Below are 27,842 nucleotides of genomic sequence, written 5' to 3'. Positions count from 1 at the left end.
ATGGAGAGGGGAAGGAAAACAGGAGGCTCATTCAAACAGGCCTCTATCAATCGCACCAGCTCTGGCTCTCAGAAGGTAAGAGACTGCTGCTGTATAAACCCTTACTGGCTCTTCTGTTCTTTTGTAAAGGCAGTGGTTCTATATAATTGCTCTCAGCCTTGTGACCACCAAGAGATAACTTCGAGAATTGTCATTGAAGCAATTAAACATCCATTTCTATAGGCTGTTCACCATTTTATTCTCCTCCTTCTCTTCCTCAGTCATACTTTTCATTAACCTGTTATTTAAATTTTAACCTCCATAACTCAACTTGTCTAAAGAAGAATTGAACACTATAGGGGGATAAAACCTCTGATCTCCATTTTTTGTTTTGTTTGTTTTATTTTTATTGTTTTGTCATAATTTGATTCATGAAGTATATTTGATCATTGGAACAAAATAAAGGTTTCAGTGTTTCAGTAAGTCATTATTAATTATATTAAAAATTATGACTTTGCTTCAAAATGGCTTTGTTAGGGCTCTCAAAGAAACCCCTCCACCCCATTTTTAAATTTACAACTTCTTGTTTAGTTGCAGTTAACCCTTTAACATTCACAAATTGACCAGTAGGCCCAGACTACCATTGCATCCATCAGTTATTATACATTTATCATGTAACTGTGGATTTCTGTTAAGTTTAAAGGGTTAGTTTGTCAAGGAGCTTAGAATCAAATGGTCAAGGAGCTTTAAGCTAGCCAGTTGGAAGAAAGCAGGAAAACTAAATGTACATTCACAGTTAAGTGTAAATTAGTTTGTGTAAATGAGGCAAGGAAAAAAATATTATCACTGACTGCCTTAATTGTTTAGTTGTGTATTTCATTTCTTAAACAAATTAGTCATTGATACACAGTCAAGAATCAGCTTGCATAGTTTGATATATTCAGTTTCTCCAAATATTGGAGGAAGCTCAGCTTCTCCGTTTCAACTCTAGGTTGAACAGTGCAGCTGCAAAAATATCCCAGCTCTCACTAATCTTGCGAGACATAGATTTTCCTCACTCTTGTGACATTGGAAATTCAGATTTGCGTTTTCTTAACAGTATTAATGAAGGGTATATTTACTAAAAGACAACACTGTCTTTTCAGACATGATGTTTAAACTTTTAAAGCTACGTTCCATTATAATAAAAATAATAATTATTATTAATTAAATAATTGGATGGAAAGATATTACATTAAATGATATACACAGATGTAAACAATAGGACAGAAAAATACATAAATATATGTATATTTTAAGTAAATAATTAAGTATTTTTATATTATAAACTACTATAATTTTGAGTATTAATTATTGTGTATTGTTTGTTTTAATACTGACTATAGATTTCTGACAATAATTTTGGAATACTGACTGCTATTTTTGATTATTACTGTGTATTGGCTTTTTAAAAACATTAGTCTCACCATTTCAGCTATTTAGAATTGAAGTTACAGAATTTAAAATTTTATATTATTCAGTAGCCTCAAAAAAATGTAGTTGTTCTGCATATTTCCATTGAACCAGTTGTGATAAATGGGTTTTGTTTCCTCAACATAAAATGCAGTTGTGAAAGTGATATACAGTATTTTCAATTATTTTGGAATACTGTCATTTTTGGATCAGTGTGAGAAGAAAACTGAGTTATTTCTAGTTTTGTGGTCTGACCTGACCCTGACAAAGTAAAAGCTGCTGTTGTATTCTGAGTCTCAGCAATGTCTTAAACATGTGATTCACTGCCACAACAACATCCAAGAACAGATGAGACAGGAGGAGAGAGGGTACTGGTCAGATGTTGGTCTCTGACAGTTATTTTTCTAGGCAGATCTTAACCATGACCATATGAGAAGCTGCAAAACTGTTGTGAGATTAGACTGCTATGCAGAGGAGTGGCACTTCCAGGACAAACTGCTCCGTCCATGTTTCTAATCCTCCATAATGGCCCAGTATGAATACTGGCAGCTGCACCAGATTAAGTACTCTGCTTCCTCACTTTCTAATGTCCGCTCCACTGTGATTAATAAATCTAAAAACATTGCCTTCAAAATGACCTGAAGAAATGAATATTGATTATAGAACAATACCATGCACAAGATGGTGGGTTGAAATTGAAATGTGATAGTTGTAATTCTCATTGGTGGAGTATTACTCATTGTAATGGCTATATATATTTGAGGATGAAAAATTGTGAATTTTGAAATAAGGACTGGCCCTAGAAGTTTGACAGATATAGATGGGAAAGGTGTATCTTTTCTTTGCAGTCATAGCTTTTAAAAAGCCATTTCAGAGTAAAAAAAACCACATTTCTGTTTAACTATATTTATTGTGTATAATTGCAACAAGACTTGAATTATTTATAATGAATATATTATGAAATGTTAATACTGTGAAAATGGAACCTAGTCAAAAACCATTGGTCAAAAGAATGTCATCAATAATGAACATACAAAGGTTTGTACCAGCAACTGGACGTCTTAATATACAGATTCACTTACATTCGATTCAATTAATGAATCTTTTTTATTCCTATTCACCCAAATGTAATACTTGTAAGAACCTGTAAGAAGTGTGCTGCAGAGTCTATGTGGGGACAGTTAAGGTAATAAAGGTAATAAAATCATAAAAGAAAAAGTAAAAAATTACACATACTTCCCTGAAAAAAAAATAGAAAGAAAAAAAAGGGAAAAATAGACGCACTTGTAGACACAGCCGTTTTGAAAACACATCTTATGACTCACAAAAATCCCAAGGCTAATCAGAAACATGTTGTGCTCATGTGATGAGGGATAACTGGATTTAAACCCACTGAGACAATGAGTCTTTTCAGAGGCAGATTGAGAGAAACACATTTTAGCGAGTTTAGGCAAATTAAAGCAAACTGGCTCCATGCTCTACTGACTCAATAGCTCCTGTATTCCTTCAGAAACCAGTGCTGAAAATGGAATAAAGCTGCAGGCGTAAATGTCTGCTGCATTTTGGGTAACCTTTAGTGGGGATTTTTGGGTGAATTTTAGCTATTCACTACTGAATCTACTTCACATATAACAGATACAGTTAAGGGCTAGGGCTGAATGTTCTGTTCCACATAGATCAGCAATTAGCTGCTTTACACCCTCTGGCAAAAATACCCACACTTAAGGAATGTTCATGCAGGTCAGTTAATATATGGAGTTTTATAATCTATTTGTTTCAAAGGATAACTCTCTTGATCATGAGATCATGTATTCTTTCAATTAGCCAAACAACACATTAAGTGCAGACTTATATACGTTCTTGTATTTGTTTTAGAAATCCAAACGTTATTCCATAAATGATTTCTATACTCGATCTGGAAATAATATGCCATTGAAATAAATGAATTTGTCTGAGGTATATGATACAAAGCCAGAATGTTTAATTTAGCATCATATTTGTGATTTCTTTATTAACTATGAAGGTAAAATACTGGGTAAACATCCATTAAGAGTTGGTTCCAAGTATATTGCCAGGGGGTTTATTAAACTCTGACAACACAAACTTAACATAATAACATTTCTTCAGTTATCAGAAAGTTAGTCAAATAGAAAATAAATTGGGGAAATATTTTGGAAAAAATAACACACCGTGTTGAATTAGACTTTGGAGGATCAAAAACTTAGTGGACACTGGATCATTGAAAATATGTTCTGAAATGAAGTGTATTAATCTTTGCTGCAGTAACAGCCTTTAAGCTTTTATGGTTTTTGCTGTGAGGATTTTATGGCATTGTAAATGTGTGAGCATTAGTGAGGTCAGGTACAGATTAGTTCTGGATCACAAACACTACTCCAAATCCCAAAGGTACTGGCTGGTGCTCCGTCACTCAAGAGAAAGTTCCACTGCTCCACAAAGCAATGATCACAGCTGATCGCAGGTGATCAATGTACGTCTGATCTCATTTAATTTCTTGTTTTTTCTATTGATATTACACACGCTGTGCAGGAATTGAACCTCTGACTCAGCAAAAATGCTTATATGGGGTGTGTAGGACATTTTGGACATATAAGTCTTTGCTATAATTGGGTTAAAATGCAGACTTTAAAATAAGCATAATCTGTTATCCCGTCTTACTAAACATTCTTCCAGTCTTAATCCTCCACAAATAATCTTTTGAGTTGAGCAACAGTTTCGATGGAGAGCCAAGATGGTATGAAGTTACTTAAATCTACTGAGTTTTGCCAGGTTTGCCACAGCCCTTGTTGTTCATTCATTTTTATTCTTTTTTTGAGTAAAACAAGATCCTCCTCTACATTTAATTCTCTATATTCTGGCCTTTTGTTATATTTTCTGAGGAAATTAAAGTTCTCAAACATTTGAGTTTTAATTGCTGGGGATAATAGGGCTAAACTCTAACCCTGGCCAGCACCCTTAATTGACACATTTTCACTAGACCACAAACACACAGTGGTCCACAAGCTGGTCCCCTCTGCTGAACACCCCCAGCTTTCACATCAGAATCCGACCCCTCGCCTCCTATGTGTGTAGCATTAAAAAAAATCTGAAATCATAGAACCACCTCAGGGTCTGTTAGTATTTGGCACAAGCTATGATGATACACACCAACTTTTTCAGTTTAGAAAAACACTATAAACATTAAACATAAAAGTTTCTGGTTAAATTGGAGTTGTTTGTTTGTTTTACATTTGTTTGTTTGGTTTGGTTTCTCATGTTTCTCTATAGCACTAATTTATTGAAGGTAGCAAAGTTTCTTTTCCAAACTCATGAACAATCTATGTCTCATAGATTATTTATGTTTTCAAATAGCCAACATATAAAATAGTAATATAAATAAAGATGTTCAGTAGATTTCTGTGTGCATTAAAGGGAGGGATACCTAGATTCTCTGGGAATAGTTGCTGAAAGTTAATAAAAGTTAGCAAAGGCACTTATGTCTTGTTGAGACTGGCCTCAGTCAGAATGGTTTTGCACTACCTTAACATTGTCGGTGGAAATAGAGATTAACTGCAATTAGCGTTGCCCCCAACTGGCTTTTTTTTCCTTCCAAAAGAATGCATGGGTCCAATTCTCTCAATTATGCAAATTGGGGTTGAAGTCAAAGTAGTTGGGGAGGGAGACACTTCCTAACCAAAAGATTTGGGGAGTCCCTTTCAGTGCAGTGGATATACGGCCTTCTCTTCATTTTAATTTCCTAACTTTTCTTTGGTGCACGACAGAGCCCTCCTTTGCAAATCTCCCTATTGCAGACTCTGGCTCTGATCAGCCTGGCTGAGACGAAAATCCGTAAAAAAGGGTCTCAGGAATTGTAAGATTAAGAGGGAGGAAGGGTGGTGGAGGAGGGGGAGGGGGGGTTGAGGCTATCAAAGCAGATTTGCTGTGGTTCTTGTTCTAGCAAGGGATGAAAATACCCTGTGGGCAAGGAGAGAGGGGTCATGGGACTCCCAAAAGGATTACCTTGAACTGGAGTCATGAGACTTGTCCTGAACAAAGAGCCTGCTCACATGCTCATCATATGAACGGCCCCTCTTAAAGTGATGAAGTTTCATGTCCCGTGGGATTCATTGGGCGCCGACACACTGGGAGAGAAGGCACCCCTCTCTGGAGGAGCTGTAATGAGGAACTGGTGCAAAACGCTACCATATTCGACCACCTTCCAGGGCTCAGAGCTGATAGACTCCACAGGTAGGACCTCTACACACTTGCTGAGGATCATATGGATTTCTTCTCTGGTGATGGGACTGGGCTGAGATGGGAGAGATACTGACTTGACTGGACGAGAACGCACTTCTTATTAAAAACAAAATCTGAACCCATGCTATTATTGATCTTCATCTTATAAATGTTTTTCTTGAAAGCAAAACAAATAGTTTATGACATTCAGAGTAATGAAAACTGCTTTTAAAAAAACTGGATGAAAGGATGGATTGTGGTATAATTTGTTTTTGTCCTAATTCAAAATTTTATTCAAAAACTGTTTGTTCTTCTTAACGATGAGTTGTACTCAGCCATCAAGGTTTAATGACACACTTTGAAGCAGGTACTGGATATTATATTATGCAAGATTAAATTAAAATGGACAAACGTAATTTTTAATCCTTAAAGTGCTTGCTCGTATCATTAGAATTACATAATGCCAAATATATTGGATCATTTCATGTTTCTGATAAATTACATGATTGCGAGCAAGTGCATTACTCCTGTGAACAAGGAAAGTCACGGCGGGTGGGAAAATAAATGGTGCAAAATTTGATATGATGTTTTGGAAGAACTTTTCCAGGAGATTAGTCTAGACTGAGTTCTCCACGAAAGTTCCACATAAAGGAATAGCAGGGGGCAAGTCATGCTTAGTTGGGTTTATGACTAGCTCGTTCTCAGTGGCTTGTCCAGTCCTCTCTATATGAACTTCCTGGAGAGATTTGCTTCAAAAGCTTTGGTCTTAATTAGGACTGAACTGACAACAAAAGCTCAGACAGATATTGCTTTGAATGAAGGTTATTTTCGTCTAGCATTGGAACAGGATCAAAAAGCTGGCAGCAGAAGATCTAACATGTCCACTAGCAAATACTACTTTTCTTTCATTTCTTTCCTTGGTACTTTCTCTGAAAGGGAACAGGAGGGCGATGACCAAGGTCCAAAGAAGAACTGAGATCCAATTTGCTATGCACTAATAATTTCAATCAAAACAGAATACGGCTTGGTTGTGGTCGGGCACCCCTCCTGATTCCATTTTCTCATTTGTTTCTCAGTTCTCTGCTATATGTCTGTCCATACAGTGTAAGCCAATGGCTTTTCCATGCCTTAATGACTTAGTATGGCTCAATATAATATGGACCACATCCGACTCTGCAGAGCTTTATATTCCTAGAAGTGCATTAATCTGAGAGTAATGTGTTAGTAATTGTGAACAAATGCCTTTTACTTAGCTAAAGCTACGCACAGTCTCTTAAATCTCTCACAGTTTTATAGTGTGCACATTTATGCTGCCAAATATAATGTGTGGCAGTATATTTTAGCAGACTGTACCTACTGTACCACTTATACTTTAGTCAGGATTAGTTGGTGTAAGAGGATTGAATGCATCAAGCTAAGCAAAACTTGTGAGACTAAAAGCACTTCTTATAGTAAGTTATAACAAATGGATTTTTGTGCCAAGGAGGACAGGAATTGAAGGGCTTTATATGTAGAAGCTTCAAATCTGCACTTTTCTCAAGGCTTCTAGATTTTGGTCTTAAAATATCGACTAAATTAAGCCAAAGCAATGTGGTCTGATTTTTTTTACATGAAATTATAAAACTTTAATTAATTTATTTATTTATTAATGTTTTTTTTTTTTTTGGACAGCAACAATATGCAAGGAAAACATCAAAGATAATGTGAGATACACTCAGTTGACAACATTTAAAAATGTGAATTTTCTTATTTTATATTTCTTTTTCTTTGACAGGGCCAGAAAGCTTGGATTGAAAGGACCTTTCAGAAAAGGGAATGCATCCACATTGTCCCGTCTAAGGATACAACACGGTAAATTCTTTGTGAAATGAGAATGGCTTCTGCCACTGAACTGAAAACAGCTAAGCAGTAATCAGTAGAATAAAAAGCAGATTTTGAATCAAAGGTGTATCAGCAGTGGTATTGTTTAAATGCTTGAAGAAGAACATTAGCAACTACTTCTTCCACATATTCATTGTGCTGGGTTTCAGTATGAAAAAAAAAAAAAAACATTTTGGTTGCTCTTATGTAAGTAAAGTGAGAGGGCACATGGGGTTGTGGGTTGGTTTGTAGTTGTATGTGAGAGGGTTAAGGGGTTTGTATGGTTCGGTCCACTGGTCACTTGTAGCCAGCCAGGTGGACAGTTGCCAGTGTGAAAGGCCCATGTGTGCACGGCCGCACGTATTAAAGTGGGCCACATGGACACAGCCAGCCCACATACAGACGATACACACTGCTTTCCTCTTCAACCTCATCATTACTGTAACTGAAGGGTGTCTAAATGGGGTACACAAAACCCTGGTGGCAAGCGAGTGCTCGAAAACACTTTTAACACTTCTAAAATGCTGAGTTTTCTGTTTTCTCTAAGGTGTTCCTGCGGTAATTTGATCTCTCAGCATGGAGCAATCCCATCTGGTGCTGTCATCAACAAACCTGCAGTGGACAACCTGCTGGTGCAGGTGGATCCTCCTCAGGAGAAGTGGACCGTGGCCAAGCACACACAGGCTTCATCCACTGACGCATACGGCACCATTGAGTTCCAGGGAGGAGGATTCATTAACAAGGCCATGGTAAGTGGCTATGACAAGTCCACTACTGCCCACTAGTGAATTTTGTACTAGACTAGTGAACATGTTTATGCAAACCTAAGTGATTGTTTCATTAAAAATTCTGTGCTTTTGGCATAACTTAACCTGTAATGTTTTGTTTTTCAGTACATCAGAGTGTCATATGACACTAAACCAGACAACCTGTTGCACCTTATGGTTAAAGACTGGCACCTAGAGCTCCCCACACTACTCATATCTGTCCATGGAGGACTGCAGAACTTTGACATTCAACCCAAACTGAAGCAGGTGTTTGGAAAAGGGCTGATCAAAGCTGCGGTGACAACAGGAGCCTGGATCTTCACTGCTGGAATTAACACAGGTAGGACTATTTAACAGTAAGGACAGGAATACATATGTCATTACACACTATGTCTAAGACTTTCAGATGTATGACTAATTATGGGCTTCTTCCCACTATTCCACAACAATACAATATGTTGATGGCGTGCCCTCTTTCAGGGGTAATGCGCCATGTTGGAGATGCATTGAAAGACCACTCCTCTAAATCCAGAGGCAAAGTCTGTGCCATAGGGATTGCTCCATGGGGAATCCTGGAGAGCAAAGAAGATCTCATAGGAAGAGATGTGAGTTTAAGCACAATACACAATACACATAGGTGCCAAACTTTAAAGGCATTAACCCTTACAGCCTCCAAACTGTACAGATATTTGACTGATATAGTGTTTGTGGTGTTTAATTTCTAGCTATTCATCCATTTTGATGAAAGATTGACACACAAGACACAACAGAATTTAACAAGCTAATGGTTAAGGAAAAAACAGTACTAGACTATAGTTCCCATTAGCCTAGACCCAGTATCCTGGTCTTAAATATACCTACATAACTCAAGAACTGTGAAAAAATGTTTTTAGAATATTTATCATGTCTCCACAGCCAAGCATTAACAGTCTGTAGGACACTTGCTGTATTTTATCTAACATTTTTGGACTTGTTCAGGTGAACAAACCCTACCAGGCAATGTCCAATCCCCTGAGTAAACTGGCCGTCCTCAACAGCAGCCACTCTCACTTCATCCTGTGTGATAATGGCACATGTGGTAAATATGGGGCAGAGGTCAAACTGCGTAGGCAGCTGGAGAAGCACATCTCTCTGCAGAAGATTAACACCCGTAAGTATGTTCGGTCAAACCAATAATGCTACGCCTCTCCCACATATGCTCCTAATGTACCACTCATCTCCTTATGTTTACATCTGAGAGCTTGAGGATGATGTATGCTGAAATGGCATGGTGCCATTTTGTTGGAGGGTATTCTTACAGTGGGCCAGTGGACTGAGTTGCTGTCTGTGACCTGTGGGTTTCCCTTTGTCATCCTATGCCTGGAGCTTGGGATAAGGCAGGGACAGCAAAGGGATGCTCAGCTGTCACCACACACATCACCTCATGACCTGCATGTTTAATCCATTTTTCTTCCAGGTTTAGTTGTTATTTTTGCAGTTATCTTTTAAATTTTCTGAAAACATCATGATAAATGCTCCAACATGGAATAAAATATCTTCACATTTACTTACATTAAATGTGATATATTATTTTGCCTTTTCATATCAAGTGCAGTGCTCATATTTTATGAGTTCCGTATAGGGGCGGCCTTTTGGCACACTGTCACACAGCTCCAGATTTCCCGTAGTTATGGGTTCAAACCCCTCTTTGGGTCACTGTCTGTGAGGAGTTTAGTGTCTTTTCCCTGTGTCTGCATGGGTCTCCTCTGGGTGCTCCAGTGTCCTACCACAGTCCAAAAACATGTTAATGGCTGTGCAATAGTGTCCTTAGGTGCGAGTTTGTGACTGAATGTGGTGGACTAGTGCACCGTCATACCCTGGACACTTGTGTCCAGTGGTTCCAGGTAGGCTCTGTATATTGAACAGGATGAAGCAGTAACAGACAATGAATGAATTAAATGTGTTTATATAAAAACACATCATATTCATAGAGGATAATGGTGCTATTAAGAAGAAACCAGCTTTCTTTTCTTCTGATGCAACATTGCTTATTACTATTGCTTTAAGCTTGAATGCGTTGTACATTCCAAGGGAATACAACATTCTAGTGAATCAATTTACTAAAACCCAAGCACCTATTTTGTTATTTATATTTAAAATAAATGTACAATTTTCATGTACAGGTCTAGGTCAAGGAGTGCCCCTTTTGTGCCTAATTGTGGAAGGGGGTCCAAACATGATCACGGTGGTGCTGGAGAGCCTACGTGAGGATCCCCCTGTGCCTGTGGTGGTGTGTGATGGCAGTGGCAGAGCCTCAGATATCATCTCCTTTGCCCACAAACAGTCTCAGAAAGGAGGGTGAGCATGCCACTTAATTTTTGCACCATCACTTTAAAGTTAGCTTTTTGCAACAAGGTCCAGTGGCCTGCTGGTTATAATGAATGGTCATTTCAGTAATACAGGGGCTTAATATTCCTAGGATAATAGGTGATGATGCCCGAGATCAGCTGCTGGTCACCATACAGAAGACGTTTAACTACAACAAGGGCCAGTCCCAGCAGATATTCCTCATGATTATGGAGTGTATGAAGAAAAGAGAGTTGGTGAGTACAATATTTGGAAATTGTTTTAGGGCCCAGTGTATTAAAATTATATTTATATGCATTAATTCTAAAATAAAAGACCATAGAAATATATTAATATGATATTAAAATGTAAATTTTGAATATGAAAACAACTATTATTATAACACTTTCTAAAGATTTATCTCTTTAAACAAAATATTGTTATTATTTAAATGTATTATATGTGGTCATTTTACAGATTTAGGACAAATAAATGGGTCACTGGTAGTATCTAAGTGTGATTAAAATCCACTGAGGAAAAGGCACAAATGGTTTAGCTTTTTTCATTATCTTAAAATCACTATGTAATAATAGTATTTGATTGTATTCCCTGAAATAATATATAAATAAACACGAAACATAAAATTCATTGTCCTGTGTCTTCATCCATGTGTCCTGTCCATTTTATCATTTATAAATAAAGCCATCTTCATGCTATTATTTGTAAATAAAGACATATCCCCTCTTTCCTGCATTGTGTTTATTTGTTCATCTTTCATTATTACATCTGAAATATAATTCAGATCTTCATGCACATGATCCATACATCAGCACTTCATAACTTAAACTCAGTCACAAATACATTAATTCTGAACAAGAATTTAAGAATTATGTTAATAGTGTGAATTTCCACAGTAAGAAACTTATTAAACACCAAGGGGCCAGCCGTAGTAACCACACTCATTGGCAGAAGTGTTCATGCTACTGCAGCAGATTTTGTGGACACTAAAGAATGTGATAAGTAGTTACTAATATCTCTTGTGACAGGAGATAATCTCCAGTCCCATGCATCTGGACTAGGATCAGCTCAGCGCCACCTGCTCCCACCACTGGCTTCATATTCATTCATCCTCACCCTCTCAGTGGAGCTCCATCTCCAATCCTGTAATCAATCCTGAGTACCTCCTCCATACTCTGTATTACTTTACTGTGTTCTAGGCACAAGAAATCTCAGCACAATATCCCTCAATTTGTCATAATAAAACACCTATTTTAACACCTATATCTTTTTTTAAAATAAGATAAGAAATGGCACCAGGATCAACAGAACGGCGGTCTTAGGATTCCTAAAGAGCTTTTCAAGGAAAAACCCACCCACCTGAAAGGCCATTGTTCTCAAACTGATGGCTTCAAAAGTACCCCTTCATGACCCACATTTCAGCATTTTTGGCTCTCAAACCAGTCCTCAGTCCTTTGAACATGGTCTATATTTTTGCTCTTCACATCACATCCTGGTGTTCCTGAGTCCTTGTTTGAGAACCACTGCTTTAGGAAGCTGTGGACTATGGCTCCACAAAAAACCCTATAATTTTTAACAGACATATATCATGATGTAATCAAATTTTCTACTATTTTGATATATATACTTTTCATGTAGTACATAAACATATATAGTGTTTGAAAAATGTCTATAGTTCAGAGAGACCATAAACTGAACAGCCATAATTTTATGAGCATATCCTATACTTCTATGCTCACTGTCCATTCTCTCAGCTCCACTGACCATACAGGGGCACTTTGAGTTCTACAATTAGACTGGAGTGTGTTGTTGCTCTGCATACTTTGCACCCTTTCACCCTGTTCTTCACTGGTCATCATACCCACAGTTCAGGTGCTATACACTGACATGGTGGTGGTGTGTTAATGTGTGTTGTGCTGGTACAAGTGGATCATAGCAGTATTGCTCTGTAAGTTTTTAATCACTAGACAGTGTGGCAGTAGGGCATTTGTTGCATCTCAGAGACAGTAGTGCATTTGTTGCTGCAGTTTGTGTTGGTTGTCTAGTGCTTCATCAGTAGACACAGGACTATGTCAGCTGGATATTTTTGGTTGGTGGACTATTCTCAGTCCAGCAGTGACAGTGAGGATTTTTAAAACTTCAGCAGCACTGCTGTCTGATCCAGTCATACCAGCACAGTACAACCTAACACATCACCACCATACCACTTCACTTCACTTCACTTCACCACTGTCACTTCAGCACAGAGAATGATCCACCAGCTAAACTTTACATTCTCTGAGTTGGTCCTGTGGGGGTCCTGACCAAAGTGCTCCCATTTGGTCAGTGGAGCTGAGAGAATGGACAATGAGAGTAGAAACAAAGAGGTGGTCATAATTTTATGGCTAATTGTTGTACATAGAATCTAAGCTGCAAAGCAGCTCTATTTGAATTCACTGTTTTTCCTTTATCATGAAGGTCATTATATTTACCGGTATTCACCAGTAGATTTTCCACATCTGTTCACACTGGTGTGTTTTAGCCTGGACTACTTTTTGACTGAGGCAAAATACAGTGCAGCTAGTGATAAAGAATGGAGGACCAAACATTTCTTTAACTAATAAAACTGGAATTAAAAACAATAAAAACTGAGGAATGTAAATAAATAAATAAATGACTTAATATGCAACATTAAACCAAAAACAAATAAATTAATTTGGGTGGGGTTGGGTGTAATAATATAATGTATAATTTGTATATTTATGTATATTTAAAATTTTTGTGAATTTATTTATTACTCCACATATGTATTTCTGTATTATTTGCTATTTTTCTGTATATCCTCCTAAATAAATGCGAATGAAGGCATTGTAACCATGAAGGTCCAATCCCACTAAACAGTCAAGCTTTTCATTTATGTTGCAGCTTAGAAATCTTTGGCACAGCGCCATATATCCACAACAATTTATTCACACTTAACATTTCTGCACATGTGACTGCATCTCTCAGGCCATAGCATTTGATAACAAGTTCTCTTTCTCTACATAGTTGGGAGTATTTGTTGAGCATGTCAGGCATTAGAGGGAACGATGAGATTGTCAAAGGAAGAATTGTTGTGTCATAAAATGTTCATTTCTAACTAGCGTTAGATGTTTTTAAAATACTGCTGAAAGCCTATATTGTTCTTTATATACTTTTAGATTTTATCTTTATACTTTTACATTTACTAGCATTAGCTTGTACTGCCCTTATCTAATTTTCTCCTGCAGATTACAGTTTTTCGCATGGGTGCAGAGGGACAGCAGGACATTGAGATGGCCATTTTAACAGCTTTATTAAAAGGTACTCTTGACTATCCACAAAAGAGCTTCTAAATACAGCTTACAACTACAGTTACTTTACACCTCTGAAAATGCCTATGCGTGTGTTCTGTGCCCATTCAGGCACAAATGCATCGGCCCCAGACCAGCTGAGCTTGGCTCTAGCCTGGAACAGAGTGGATATAGCACGCAACCAAATCTTTGTGTATGGACACAACCTCCCAGTGAGTGGATATCCATTTTCAGCCTGAAAAATTGCCATGTTTAACAGTGCATAAATCAATAATAATAATAATAATAATAATAAAGGTTAATCAAAATATTCTAATATACTCAAGAATACCCTAAGAAGCATCAGTCAGCCTAGTGTGTGTATGTGTGTGTGTGTGTGTGTGTGTGTGTGTGTGTGTGTGTGTGTTCACTCAGGTCAGAGATTAAATGGGGTTAAATGCAGAGATCAAATTTCATTGATTGGTTGTATGTATAATGATCATGTATTGTCACTAGTTCTAATTCTGCTACTAAGGAAGCAAATGCTGGACACCGTACATGCCTTGATCTGCTGGCTAAATTTAGAGTGAAGGGAAAATGTACATTTAATGTTTGACAATACCATTCCTTTAATTTGTCCCAAATAAATTATTACAAAGGCTGATTGGATTTTACAGCCTCCAAGTGCAGTCGCCAGTGCTACGACTACAACAGCAGTGTCTGTAAAGGAAAAGTCAAAGGCTGCTGCAGGCCCTCAGGGCAAGTCTAAGAGTAGAGCCAAGAAGGGCAGAGGTGGCAAGGCCAAGGCTGAGGTGCCAGAAGAAACAGATCCGAGAAAGTTAGAATTACTCAACTGGGTAAGTATGTCACCATGAAACTGAACTACAAATAAACTACACTTTTTAAAAAGGGGTTTCAAGGACTATTTAGTAACAGCAGTATTCATAACTGAAATGACCGTTTAAGTAAATAACAATAAAAGGGTTTTAGCACAATATGTACACTGTAATACACTAGACACTGGTGGAGTTATTTGGTATAAATGCCAAATTTTGCATAATAACAACAACTTCAAAATTATTTTTTGTCAGTAACCAATTCATAGCTGTAGCAAAAATAATAACTACTAATAACTTGTTTTTGACAAGTTTGCGTAAGAACTGACATGGAAATGTATTTGTTTCTCAACTGGCGCCCCCCTCAGGTGAACTCTCTGGAGCAAGCAATGATGGACGCTCTGGTGCTGGACAGAGTGGACTTCGTGAAGTTGCTGATTGAAAATGGGGTCAACATTCACCACTTCCTGACCATCCCACGCCTGGAGGAGTTATATAATACAGTGAGCACGCTGATCACCACTCATCTGCCTTTTACTGGAAAAGCAGCACAGTAGTTTATGAAATTAACATTTTTAATCCTCAGGAAGAATTCACTTACCCTAATGCTTCATGGGGATTATTTAGCCCTTCGTCCATTTCTCATTCATTATTTCAGAACATTTACCTGTTTGTTTATTTATTTTTGTATATTTTTTGCTGTTGATGTTGCTGTCTTCAGAAACTTGGGCCTGCCAACACACTGAACGTCATTGTCCGAGAAGTTAAAAAAGTATGTATTGTATAGTATGTATTTACTGTTACTGTACTATATGATGAGCAGCAAAACTATATTAAACATTTTTTAATGATGTTGTAGGGAAACCTTCCACCAGACTATCAGATTACACTGATTGACATAGGTCTGGTGATGGAGTTCCTCATGGGTGGAGCCTACCGCTGTAACTACACAAGAAAAAGCTTCCGTTCTCTTTACAACAATCTTTATGGCCTTAAAAGGGTGAGAGCAGTAGAAGTTTATATCACTCATGTCATGTATTAATAACACTGAAGAGCCTAACACATGTCTTAACTTTGTATTTATAGCCAAAAGCCCTAAAACTCCTTGGCATGGAGGTATGACACCTAATCCACTCCTTATTCTGCTCTTGATTTTTCTCAGTAAAAACTGTACCACCACTCATATAATTAATTCATAATTCATTTTTTTCCAGGATGATGAACCAAGACCCAAAGGCAAGAAGAGAAAGAAAAAAAAAGAAGAAGAGGTGGACATTGATGTGGATGACCCTGAGGTCAGTCGTTTCCAGTACCCCTTCCATGAGCTGATAGTGTGGGCAGTGCTAATGAGGAGGCAGAAAATGGCTCTCTTCCTATGGCAGAGAGGAGAGGAGGCCATGGCTAAGGCATTGGTAGCCTGCAAGCTGTACAAAGCTATGGCCCATGAATCTTCAGTCAGTGAACTGGTGGATGACATTTCTCAGGATCTGGACAACAATTCCAAGTGAGTAAATGACCTAGATTATCTATCCAAATGCAAAAGCATGGATCTTTCTTGGTACCTGCTAAAAATCATTATGTAATTTCCAATGCATTGTTCGTTTCCACTATTCCACAACACTGGAGAGCCATATATCCTTCTGATCGATACCTTGCATTGAGCATGGTGAGATTTGGCTCATGTGTGGCTGCTCCAGAAAATCATATTGTAATGGTCAGTTATTTTTATGGGGATTATACCAACTGTGTGTGCAATATAAATATTTGTGTCACACATTAAAATAGTCACAGCTTAAATGTAGAAGTATATGGGTGTATCTTCCACTGTTGCAAAAACTGTGTGGAATCATGTTCATACAGCACCATATTCATTTTCATTTCTTATCTCATCATCTCAGGGAGTTTGGAACTTTAGCATATGAGCTTCTGGACCAGGCTTACAAGCACGATGAGCAGGTGGCAATGAAGCTTCTAACGTATGAGCTCAAGAACTGGAGCAAATCCACATGTCTGAAGTTAGCTGTGGCTGCCAAGCACAGAGACTTCATAGCCCACACCTGTAGCCAGATGCTCCTCACTGACATGTGGATGGGCTGTCTGAGAGTCGGCAAAAGTCCTGGCTTCAAGGTACTGTGTTTTTTCCAAGATGTTTTATACTGACTTTTTTCACTTTGAATTGATGCTTGTCTTACTGCATAATTTTACAATGTAATGTACAGTAAGGCAAAAATGTATATCTATTACTTTATAGAAAAAAAATATTTATTGATGGTTTTGTATTGTAATTATGCATGATTTTATACAAGCTCCAAAATTATTGAGAAGATAAATTATTTTAAATAATAACCTTAGGTGCCTAAGACATTTGCACAGTACTGAGTTGCTTTATCTCTTGTCTTGTCTTAGATTAATAATTCTAACCTCTTCTTTTCAGGTGATTATTGGTATCATTTTCCCACCATCTATCCTGCTCCTGGATTTTCGTCTAGGTGATGAGGCACACCAAGTTAATGATGATCATGAAGAAAGCAAGGAAAAGGATGATGACAACAAATCCAGCAGGGTAACCCACTACATTTCCCTTCAAGAACATACTAAGCATGTTTAAATACACATACGATCTTTATTTTCATTTTTAACATTATTATAAAATACCAGAAGATGAATAAATTAACAGGCCAAGAAAGATTTCTAGTTCATATACACAGTGGAACCTCCTACCTACGATCTGTTCCTTCCGTGACCCGGTTCGTAAGTAGAAAAGTTCGTTTCTCGAGTCAATTTTCCCCATTTAAAATAATGGAAAAGCAATTAATGCGTTCCAGCCCCCACCCCGAAAGTCACCCGTTTTGCACTGATATATGTTTACAACACTCTCAAATTAGTAAAAAAAAAATACATGTAGCGTAACTAAAAATAAAAAAGAAATACAGTGGAAACAGTAATAAAAAAGAAATAAAAAAGTTTTAAGTGGTTACACATCGCTGCCTTGAAGACGTCACGAGTGGCTGGAGGAGTAACACAGGCACTGGCTGTATGACGGGAGGTAGGGGGTGGGTGGAATAATGGAGAGTAGGCGGGTGAATGTGGGAAGACGAAGCATAGATTTACACTAATGCTTAATTGCTAAAACTACAATTTGCTAATCCTAAACGCTCACTCAAGTCTGGGCGCGCTGGGAGACTCGCCTATTGGAGTCAGTGGCCATTTCCAGCCGCTGGAGGCTCGGGTTCGTTTCTAGAGTCGTGGTTCGTTGGTGGAAATGCCCGGTTCGTATCTTGGAAAGTTCGTTAGTATAGGCATTCATTAGTAGAAGAAAACATATATATATATATATATATATACACTATATTGCCATTTTGAAGATACAGTTCTTTTGCCCAACACTGACACTATTTAAAAATAGCAAGGTTTAGGCTCCTGTGCAAAATATTAGTAATATTTCAACAACAACAACAAAAAAGTTTGTGTAGAGCATACTTTCTAACAAAAATAGACCTTTTATATCTCAGTTCGTAAAATGGATTAGCTATGGCACAGTTCCTAAATTGCTCCCTGTAAAACAATAACAGTTAGTTCAAATTCTCAACATTTTTCAGCTTCCCAAAACACTGCTTAATTTTCTTCCAGGATGCCAATGCAGACACGCACTCTAAGAAAGGTGATGAGGAAGAAGGCAGCAAGAAGCAGAAGCGTGTCCCCATCGGAAGGAAGATTTATGAATTCTACAATGCTCCTTTCACCAAGTTTTGGTTTAACACAGTTAGTATATTTTTCATAATGATTCAACATTCAACATTCATGTAAACATATTAGATCTTATTTGTCACAGTTGCAAAAAATGAGTACATATATAACTGCACTAATGTTTGAATTAGTGGAAACAAAAAGAGATTTGTGCACAGCTGAAGAATCATCTTCAATGCATGAGTGCCACATTTATATATAATATACACAAAGAATTTTTAAACACTGTGTCCACTCACTGTCCACTCTGTCAGGCACACCTACCTCATTACTCCACCTTGTAGATGTAAAGTCAGAGACAGCAGCCACACAGCTCCAGGGACCTGGAGGTTGTGAGTTCAATTCCCGCTCCAGGTGACTGTCTGTGAGGAGTTTGTTGTGTTCTCCCCGTGTCCGCGTGGGTTTCCTCCGGGTGCTCCGGTTTCCTCCCACGGTCCAAAAACACATGTTGGTAAGTGGATTGGCGACTCAAAAGTGTCCATTGGTGTGAGTGACTGTGTGTGTTGCCCTGTGAAGGACTGGTGCCTGCTCCAGGGTGTATTCCTGCCTTGCATCCAATGATTCCAGGTAGGCTCTGGACCCACCGTGACCCTGAACTGGATAAGCGGTTTGAGATAATGAATGAATGAATGAATGAAACAATACTGATATTATTGATTATTTATATGCAAATCAATATTTCTTCATGTTGGTAATTATTTTATTTAATAATTATTATGCTCAAAGTTACTCATACCAGATGAGATACGCCAAACATGAAATTGATGATTATCAAAGAAAAGCAGTCGGTAAAAACTGTGTGCTCATTCTTCAATATAAATGTGATGTGCAAACGTAGCTTACCTACAAATTTGCCTGGTTATATTTTGGACAGATATCCTACCTGGCATATCTTATGTTGTACAACTACATTGTTCTGGTGAAGATGGAGCGCTGGCCATCAAAACAAGAGTGGATTGTCATCTCATACATACTGACTCTGGGTTTGGAAAAAGTTAGACAGGTGAGACGGTACAAGACTCATAGTAAACACTAAGAAGCACTGAGTATACAGCTTAATGCAATTTGGAAACCCCTATATGAGTTCATTTTATTTAAGTGAAAATAATTGGAGCACACATGTCAGTTCATTGCACAAACTTTTAATGTGCTTATTATTTGATTACTATTTATATGTTTATTTGAGTTTAACTTATAATAAAAAGAACATATAAAGTATATTTTTTGCCCAAGCCATATATAGTATGTTTTAGTTTGTTCTGGTGTGTTAGTTTAGAAAATAATCTCATTTAGTAAACGTGCATTAAAATGTTCAGAAGAGTGTATATTTATTGAGGGTGAGTACTTATTATTCCTTCATAAATTTACAGAACATGATCTGAAGTTTTGCCTACATTTTTGCTGTGCCAATAACATTTGAAATCACACAGTTTAAAGAGAGGCAGAGACAAATTGACTTAAGTAATTCAAGACTTTTATTTTTGACTCTTATACTTCAGAGACAGGGATAATGAACTGAAAGTATTATCAGTACCAGGATCAGATTTGGGGTAAATTTCATTTTCTGTCCCATGAGAGATGACATATTCGAACAACTGAACCTAAGAGAAAATGTTACAATTGGGTAGAGAATGATACAGACGTAGAGCTGTTAAATACATGCTTTTTTCACGTGTTTTTTTCTGAAAGATTATTTGAAGGGATATTGTGTGTATTTTAATTATGGTCACTTCAGTTTTTGTAACTACATAAACCAGGGAGAAACGAAAATATTATGAATGCACAAGTAGTAATACAAGAGCTTTCTGATATTTGTCTCAGATCCTGATGTCAGAGCCTGGAAAACTAAGGCAGAAGATAAGTGTGTGGCTGGAGGAGTACTGGAACATCACTGACCTGGTGGCCATCTCTATGTTTTTGTTTGGTGTTCTCCTCCGACTTCAGCCTGAACCGTACATGGGCTATGGCAGGGTCATCTACTGCGTGGACATCATCTTCTGGTACATCCGTGTCCTGGATATTTTTGGTGTCAACAAGTACCTTGGACCCTATGTCATGATGATTGGGAAGATGGTAAGAAACTTTGTTATTATACTGCAGATAGATAAACCAGATTTGAGTGTTTGACTGCTCTGCTTTGAAAGGCATCTTGACACAACTCTTACTTTATTTTTTCCCCTAAGCCAATACGTACTCTGCCCCACTAGGTGGGGACAAAATCTATTTATTCATTTATTTTGTCAAGAGTACAATGTAATATTGTATACTGCCCCCCACTTAAAATAAAGAAAAATCCCATGTCACTGCACTCAACTCTAGTTCCACCTGCAGAGATGACGTGGCAGACAGAATAAACAGAACAGACAGTGCAAAACAAGAATGCTTGATTTCTATTTATATGTTCTAGTTTGTAGACCCTTGAGAAGTCACATCATGAGGTGTTCAAATAAAGAATAGTCTTCTCTGCTGTTGTGTTTTTCAGATGATTGACATGCTGTACTTTGTGGTGATCATGTTGGTGGTTCTGATGAGTTTTGGCGTTGCACGACAGGCCATCCTGCACCCTGACGAGGAGCCCACTTGGCGCTTGGCCCGAAACATCTTCTACATGCCCTACTGGATGATCTATGGAGAGGTGTTTGCGGACTCAATAGACCGTAAGACTAGAATTGATAGTAAGATTCTTTTTACTGCCTCCAGGGTAGACACTTAGCCTTATTAGTGTCTAAAAACACCCATTATCTTTCATTTACTTTAAAAAGCTAAAGAGAGATTTATTGAATACCTCTGTACAACTAGGAGAGAATAGGACAGAAAGACAAAGAAGAAGGCTCCTGCTGTGTAGATCATTTTTGTTGAGAAATTTAAAGAGAAGTAACACTCTCATTAAAGCAATGAACTGTTTCTTTTACATTTACATTTTCAGAATTTTAGATTCATACATTATTTATTATGATTAAGTAAGTTTTCATCACATGCATTTTGTATAAAATTACAATAAATTAGTTTAGTGTGATGTTAGCAATCTACTAAGGTCCAGTTAAACAGCAACAAAGTTTCATCATGACAATCTGATCAGCAGCGTGTTTGTCATTTTGTGTGTGTGTGTGTGTGTGTGTGTGTGTGTTTGTGTGTATGTGTATGTGTGTAACTCCTAATCATTTGACTTTTTTTTACGTGAAACTTCTGTTAGCAATGTCCATCAGTGCCACCACAGCTAACAGAGATGAAGCCAGCCAGTGTTTTCCTTTTAGAGAGAAAATTATGGTCACTATGAGATAAGAATCAAACTTATGCATATGGTTAAGGATAGTTTTATTATAATGTGTCTGCTCGTGTAATTTATGGCTCAAAATCAGATGAAAGGGGAAAATGTGTTATTTTGCAGTTAATATATAAACAGAACAAAATCTTGCATCTCCAAAAATAACTTATCCAGAGAAAGGGAAATTATTCTTAAATGTCAATGTGTATTTGGACATCAAATATTATTTAACATGGTTTTGTATCTTGTGCTGAAAATGGAGATACAACTTTTTGCTGAGACTGCACAATTTCAGAATTATGCAATAAATAATGTACTGTAGTCTAAAGTAAAATGTGATTGTTTAAAACATATATTTTCATCCTTTCCTTTTTTTTTCTGTGTCCATGAACTCATGTATCTTTGGGAATTGTTCTGCAGTTTATGCCATGGAAATAAATCGTAAGTCCTCTGTGAATCTCTGTTTAGTTTAAATTATCTTTACATATAGTTCATTAAGTTACAAACAGTGTTCAGAAATGAGATGCAAAGTCTTTTCTCAGCCCCCTGTGGAGAGAATATGTATGATGAAGATGGGAAGAAGCTTCCGCCATGCATTCCTGGTGCCTGGCTCACTCCAGCCATCATGGCCTGCTACCTCCTGGTGGCTAATATCCTGCTTGTCAACTTGCTTATTGCCGTATTCAAGTAAGTGTACAAAATAATAGAGAGATTATTAACAGATATAAATACATTTTTCATACAATGTTTACTTAAAGGAAGAAACCTACAAATAATTTGGCATATTTCAACCAAGCAATGAAAGAAACCTTACACTGCTTAGTCATATTCCCTGACGTTTTAAAAAGTGTTTTTAGGAACTGTTTTTCATTTACTCTACACTGCTATCCACCATATTCTACCTTTAGCATGGAAACCCTACAAAATCTCAGTGGGTTTTAAGTTGTGCATGAATGTCACCTAATGAATTGAATTAACTTACATTACCATCCTATAGTATGCATCAACTGTCAAGATTTTCCTTCTTTTAAATAAACAGACAAAAACTGCTGATTGAATTGTGTTTTTTAACTAAATATACCTAAGGTCAAACCAGGTGAGGAAGTTCAAACGTAAGAATGTGTTTGATGTTTGTCAGTCATTAGTGTGCTAACACACTTGCCATTACATTTACTCTCCTAACAGCAACACTTTCTTTGAAGTGAAGTCCATTTCGAACCAGGTGTGGAAGTTCCAGCGTTATCAGCTGATCATGACTTTTCATGACAGGCCAGTGCTTCCTCCACCTCTCATCATCCTCAGCCACCTCTACATTCTCTTAAGAAGAGTTTGCTGCCGCTGTGGCAAGAAAAAGGAGGGAGAACTGGATGAGAAGGACAAAGGACTGAGTGAGTTCAGTAATGGAACTAAAACAAGTTTTCGACCTTTAGGATTACAGTGAATCTCATATTACTATTTGTTACAATATTACATCCCTACATTCATTCACAACATCTCACAACATTTGCCAGTCTTATTAATGATGCTATAATGATTCATTGATTCATTTTCTGTAAGTGCTTATCCAGTTCAGGGTCGCAGTGGGTCCGGAGCCTACCTGGAATCATTGGGCGCAAGGCAGGAATACACCCTGGAGGGGGCGCCAGTCCTTCACAGGCAACACACACACTCACACCTACTGACACTTTTGAGTTGCCAATCCACTTACCAACGTGTATTTTTGGACTGTGGGAGGAAACCAGGGCACCCGGAAGAAACCAACATGGACACAGGGAGAACACATCAAACTCCTCACAGACAGTCACCCGGACTGGGGCTTAAACCCAAAAACTCTAGGTCCCTGGAGCTGTGTGACTGCGACGCTACCTGCTGCGCCACCATGCCGCCCAAAATTAACGCTCATCAGTCTGTTTGCCCGCTAGAAAATGGTGTGATATTATATCTGTAATGCAAACTACAGTCAAGTTTTTCCTCAAAAATACCATTCCACCTAAAGCAAACCAGAGAAAATAGTAGTTTCCATGAATTTAATATAAGATATATATTTAAAAAAATTGGCCCCCCCTCCAGACACCATGACCCTGAACTGGACAAGCGGTTACAGACAATGAATAAATGAATGAATGAATAATAAAACAAAACTGTGTTTTCCATTACCCACACAACTTTTTGGTCACAGTTTTTTTTGTTTTTTGTTTTTTTAAGAACTTATCCTGAATGTGGAAGAGCTGAAATCTCTGTATGAATTTGAGGAGCAGTGTTTGGAGGAGTACTTCAGAGGGAAAGATGATGAGCAGCAGAACTCAAACAATGAAAGGATAAGAGTGACATCTGAAAGGTACTAGCAGAATGGACCACCTGGTTGAAAAGTTCTTTTGGGTTTGCTCTATGTATTCCAATGTTTACACTGCACTGAAATGTTTTTGTTAGTAAACTGTACATTTGGAAATATAGTCTCGGTTTGGTCAAGCCCTGTTTGATTCTTTTTTTTGACAGAGTGGAAAATATGTCCATGCGCCTGGAGGAGGTCAACGAGAGGGAGAATACCATGAAAGCTTCCCTGCAGACAGTGGATCTTAGGCTGGCCCAGCTAGAAGACATCCACTCTCGAATGATGAATGCTTTGGAGAAACTGGCAGGGATAGACCATGCTGAATTGACCCGGACACGGTCAGGAGCTTCTTCAGTGTGTGGTCCTCCCTGTCTCCTTCGTACCAGCAGCATTAACAGTGCTGATGGATATAGTCTCTATCGTTACTACCTCGATGACTGTCCGCCCACTGAAGAGAAAGATGGGAGCAAAGCTGGGCAGTTAGCCCCAGCAAAACAGAGTAGAATGGCCAAGGCTCCCAGCATCACAACACTTGCTCCAAAGGAGTACGGAACAAGTTTGGAGGTGGAGGTCCCGTTATTAAGGAGCCATCCAACCACATGTGTGGACATCCGAATTTCCCCTTGTGATACAAAACCTGAAGACCTGAAACAGAGTGAAGTGGCACAAGCAGAAATACCCATCCAATCAGTCATAGCTGAACAAGTTTACCATGATACCTCTGCAATTAAAAGAGACATAACGTTTGAAAGGGCTAAGCTTGACGCAACCATCTCTTTCCCTTTAGAAAAGGTAAAGGCCTTCAGGTACTATCCATCAGAGACGCTAAGTAGCTCACCCTCTTCAGCACGGAAGTCTCGGAGCACCATTTTGTTTGATCCAGCAGATAGGGATGCGGAAATGCAGTGGGCCAGAGAGCCGAACTCTCCAGAATTAGGGACTGATGAACCTTCAAATGTGAGACGATGGAGTGCTGGTTTTGAGTATAAGGTCCATCCCAGCCTTTTTGGCCAGACACCTAAAGTGTCAATGGTCAGGCCTCCAGATGTGCAAAAGAATGAATCAGATCAGTCTGAGGCTCAGAACAGTCTAACGGTCCCATCTGTTCATATGGAAGAAAGAATGCCAGAAGACAGGCTTCAGTTAGAGGGACATACTGAAGGCCACATAGAGCAGAGTGAAGTCAACCAACAAAGCATAAATGAGGATAGCCCAGATGGAAGAAGTCTAGTGGAAGGCAATGAACAAGAGGGAACCAGAGATCTGACTGTGAATGAAAGAGAGAATAATACTGCGGAAGAAGGAAACATATACTTAGATGAGGATCTACCTGATTCTTGCCATCTTCGTGTACCCGAAGAGAGAAGGTACCTTCCAGGAAGATCCAAGAGCTGGAATAAAAAACAGCGCAAAGCCTTGAAGGAAAGCATCGACAAGCCCCGTGGTTCCAGCAGTGAAAAGGACCTCTCAGCTGGAAGTTCCCATGACAAAACTGACCAAATGTCTGAAAACGAGTCGAGAGATGGGGAGCCCAAGAATGAGATAGATCTAAAGACTACAGATGAGACAGACTGCTAATTTAGAATTAATTTGTTAAAATATTTCTGCACATAGTTATGATGTTTTCTAGGACATGATGACTTGGTTTCAGTATATACTTCATTTAAGGGATTTTTTTTAATATCCACTGATTACCCAAAATATAATGTAATGTATTCATCTTGCTTATATTTTCTCATGTGCTGCAAAAAAAATCCTCATATAACTGAATGGTTCCATGGCTTATGAATTTTAGGAAGCGTAACACTTTATTTACTTAAAGGGGCATTCTGGTCTAAAACTAACATTTCATATGTTGTGATGTAATGTCATCTTCTGTACCACAACATTGTGTACCTCAGCTTCAAGATTTTGACAGTATTTACAATTTTCTACCCTTATTTACCAATATTTTCAGCCATAATAAAATATGTGTAGCCTACATTACCCAAATACTTGTGCAATTACTGGGAACTTCCAACAGCGATAAAGAAGCCCAGAATGATAGTCTGGCCACTGAAACTTGTAGAAACCTGTGATAAAGGCAATGTAGCAATAATTATGTTTATATCATACTCTGAATTAGCAAACAAGTGTGGTGGTATAAACACTCCTATTTAATTTCTACAAACACCATTCCCAGACTATTTGGGAAACTGTGCAAAATGATGCAGTGGCCCTGGCTCCTATGTGGAATCACTGGACAAAAAGCAGAAAGTTCTGGATGTGACGTCAGTCCATCACTGTGCATCACACACTCACACTTTACACTGAATGGCCAGTTCACCTACCAGCATGTGTTTTTGGAAATGGCTGATTGACAACAGGTCAGTGACATGTTTGGGTTTAAAGAGTCTTTCAAAGTAAACTAAAAGTCAATAACACCGTTGATCAACTTAACATAGGACTTCTTCCTCTGCAATACCTAACGTCATTAAAAGATTCAGAGAATCTGGAGAAATCTCTATATGTAAGGAACAAGGCCCAAAACCAATTTTGGGCTGGCTGCGATATTCAGGCCCTAATCTGTCACTAAATTAAAAACACACAATCCTTTAGTGGAAATCTCAGAAACACTTCCAAACAACATTATTTTTGAACACGGTTCATTGCTGCTTCCACAAACACGAGTTAAACTCACAAATGCAAATAAGAAACCATATATAATAGGACCAGGAAACACCACTGCATTCTCTGGGGCCCAAGCTCATTTAAGATGGACTATGGCAAGTGAAAAGTGTCCTCTGGTCCAACAACTCTAAATCATGTCTTGGAAATCATGGTTGGCGTGTTTCCTAGGATACTGAGAGGGCCTATCTGGCTTGTTGTAAGTGCACAGTTCAAAAGTCAGCATCCATTATAATATGGGGATACATTAGTGCACATGGCATGAGTCACTTGCACATTGGTGAGGATTCTAAAAAGGCTAAATGATACAATCAGGCTTTGGAGAAACATACTGCCATCCAGATTTTTTTATATTGGTATTTCATGGTCCAGGCCTGTAAACCATTGAAAGAATATTGTGCCTTATGAAATGATAAATACTATAATGGAAACCTCAATCCTTTTGAGCTGCTGAAAACCAATAACAATAAAAAATAGAAAACATTTCACTTCCAAAACTAATTCAGAGGTGATGCAACACAGTGATAAACACTGCCCCTGTCCCAACATTTTAGAATTGGTTCAAATAAAAAAAAAATCTAAATGCTTAGATCTTTTAAATATAATAAATAAATGATCAGTTTCAGCATTTATTTGTAAGTTTTCAATTAGTTTAAAAGATTTACATATCATTGCATTTTGCTTGTATTTACATTTTGCACAGCATCCAAACTTTAAAAAAATGAGGTTTAGTTTTAAATGATCAGTTATCCACCCAAGTTCCAAGTCATTTAGCCAGATAATCCTGCTCTAGACTGCTAGCACCACTGAAGTAGGTGGGTATGCAAGTTCAGAGCAGAGATTCATTTATTCATTCATTATCTGTAAGTGCTTATCCAGTTCAGGGTCGCGGTGGGTCCAGAGCCTACCTGGAATCATTGGGCGCAAGGCAGGAATACACCCTGGAGGGGGCACCAGTCCTTCACAGGACAAAACAGACACACACACACACTCACACCTATGGACACTTTTGAGTCGCCAATCCACCTACCAATGTGTGTTTTTGGACTGTGGGAGGAAACCGGAGCACCC

At 38.1% G+C, this 27,842-nt stretch overlaps 1 protein-coding gene across 1 annotated transcript; it reads left to right on the top strand.

The window, feature by feature from the left end:
- Window positions 1-26,054, top strand: LOC136693917 (transient receptor potential cation channel subfamily M member 1-like). Its single transcript, XM_066667158.1, has 27 exons — window positions 1-75; window positions 7,439-7,515; window positions 8,072-8,273; window positions 8,418-8,631; window positions 8,772-8,896; window positions 9,270-9,441; window positions 10,454-10,628; window positions 10,750-10,873; window positions 13,883-13,955; window positions 14,057-14,157; window positions 14,602-14,781; window positions 15,129-15,263; window positions 15,482-15,532; window positions 15,620-15,760; window positions 15,847-15,876; window positions 15,975-16,264; window positions 16,659-16,887; window positions 17,195-17,323; window positions 18,391-18,522; window positions 19,382-19,510; window positions 20,329-20,580; window positions 20,990-21,182; window positions 22,193-22,213; window positions 22,315-22,459; window positions 22,958-23,160; window positions 23,978-24,110; window positions 24,269-26,054. Exons 1-27 carry the CDS (start codon window positions 1-3, stop codon window positions 25,680-25,682), a joined length of 5,145 nt encoding a protein of 1,714 aa, XP_066523255.1. The 3' UTR covers window positions 25,683-26,054.
- The last annotated feature ends 1,788 nt before the right edge of the window (window positions 26,055-27,842 follow it).

This window comes from Hoplias malabaricus, chromosome 4 (assembly GCF_029633855.1).
Source record: "Hoplias malabaricus isolate fHopMal1 chromosome 4, fHopMal1.hap1, whole genome shotgun sequence".
Classification (NCBI taxonomy): Eukaryota; Metazoa; Chordata; class Actinopteri; order Characiformes; family Erythrinidae; genus Hoplias; species Hoplias malabaricus.
The sequence above is the reverse complement of the archived record's forward strand: the minus strand, read 5'-3'. Positions and strand labels throughout refer to the sequence as shown.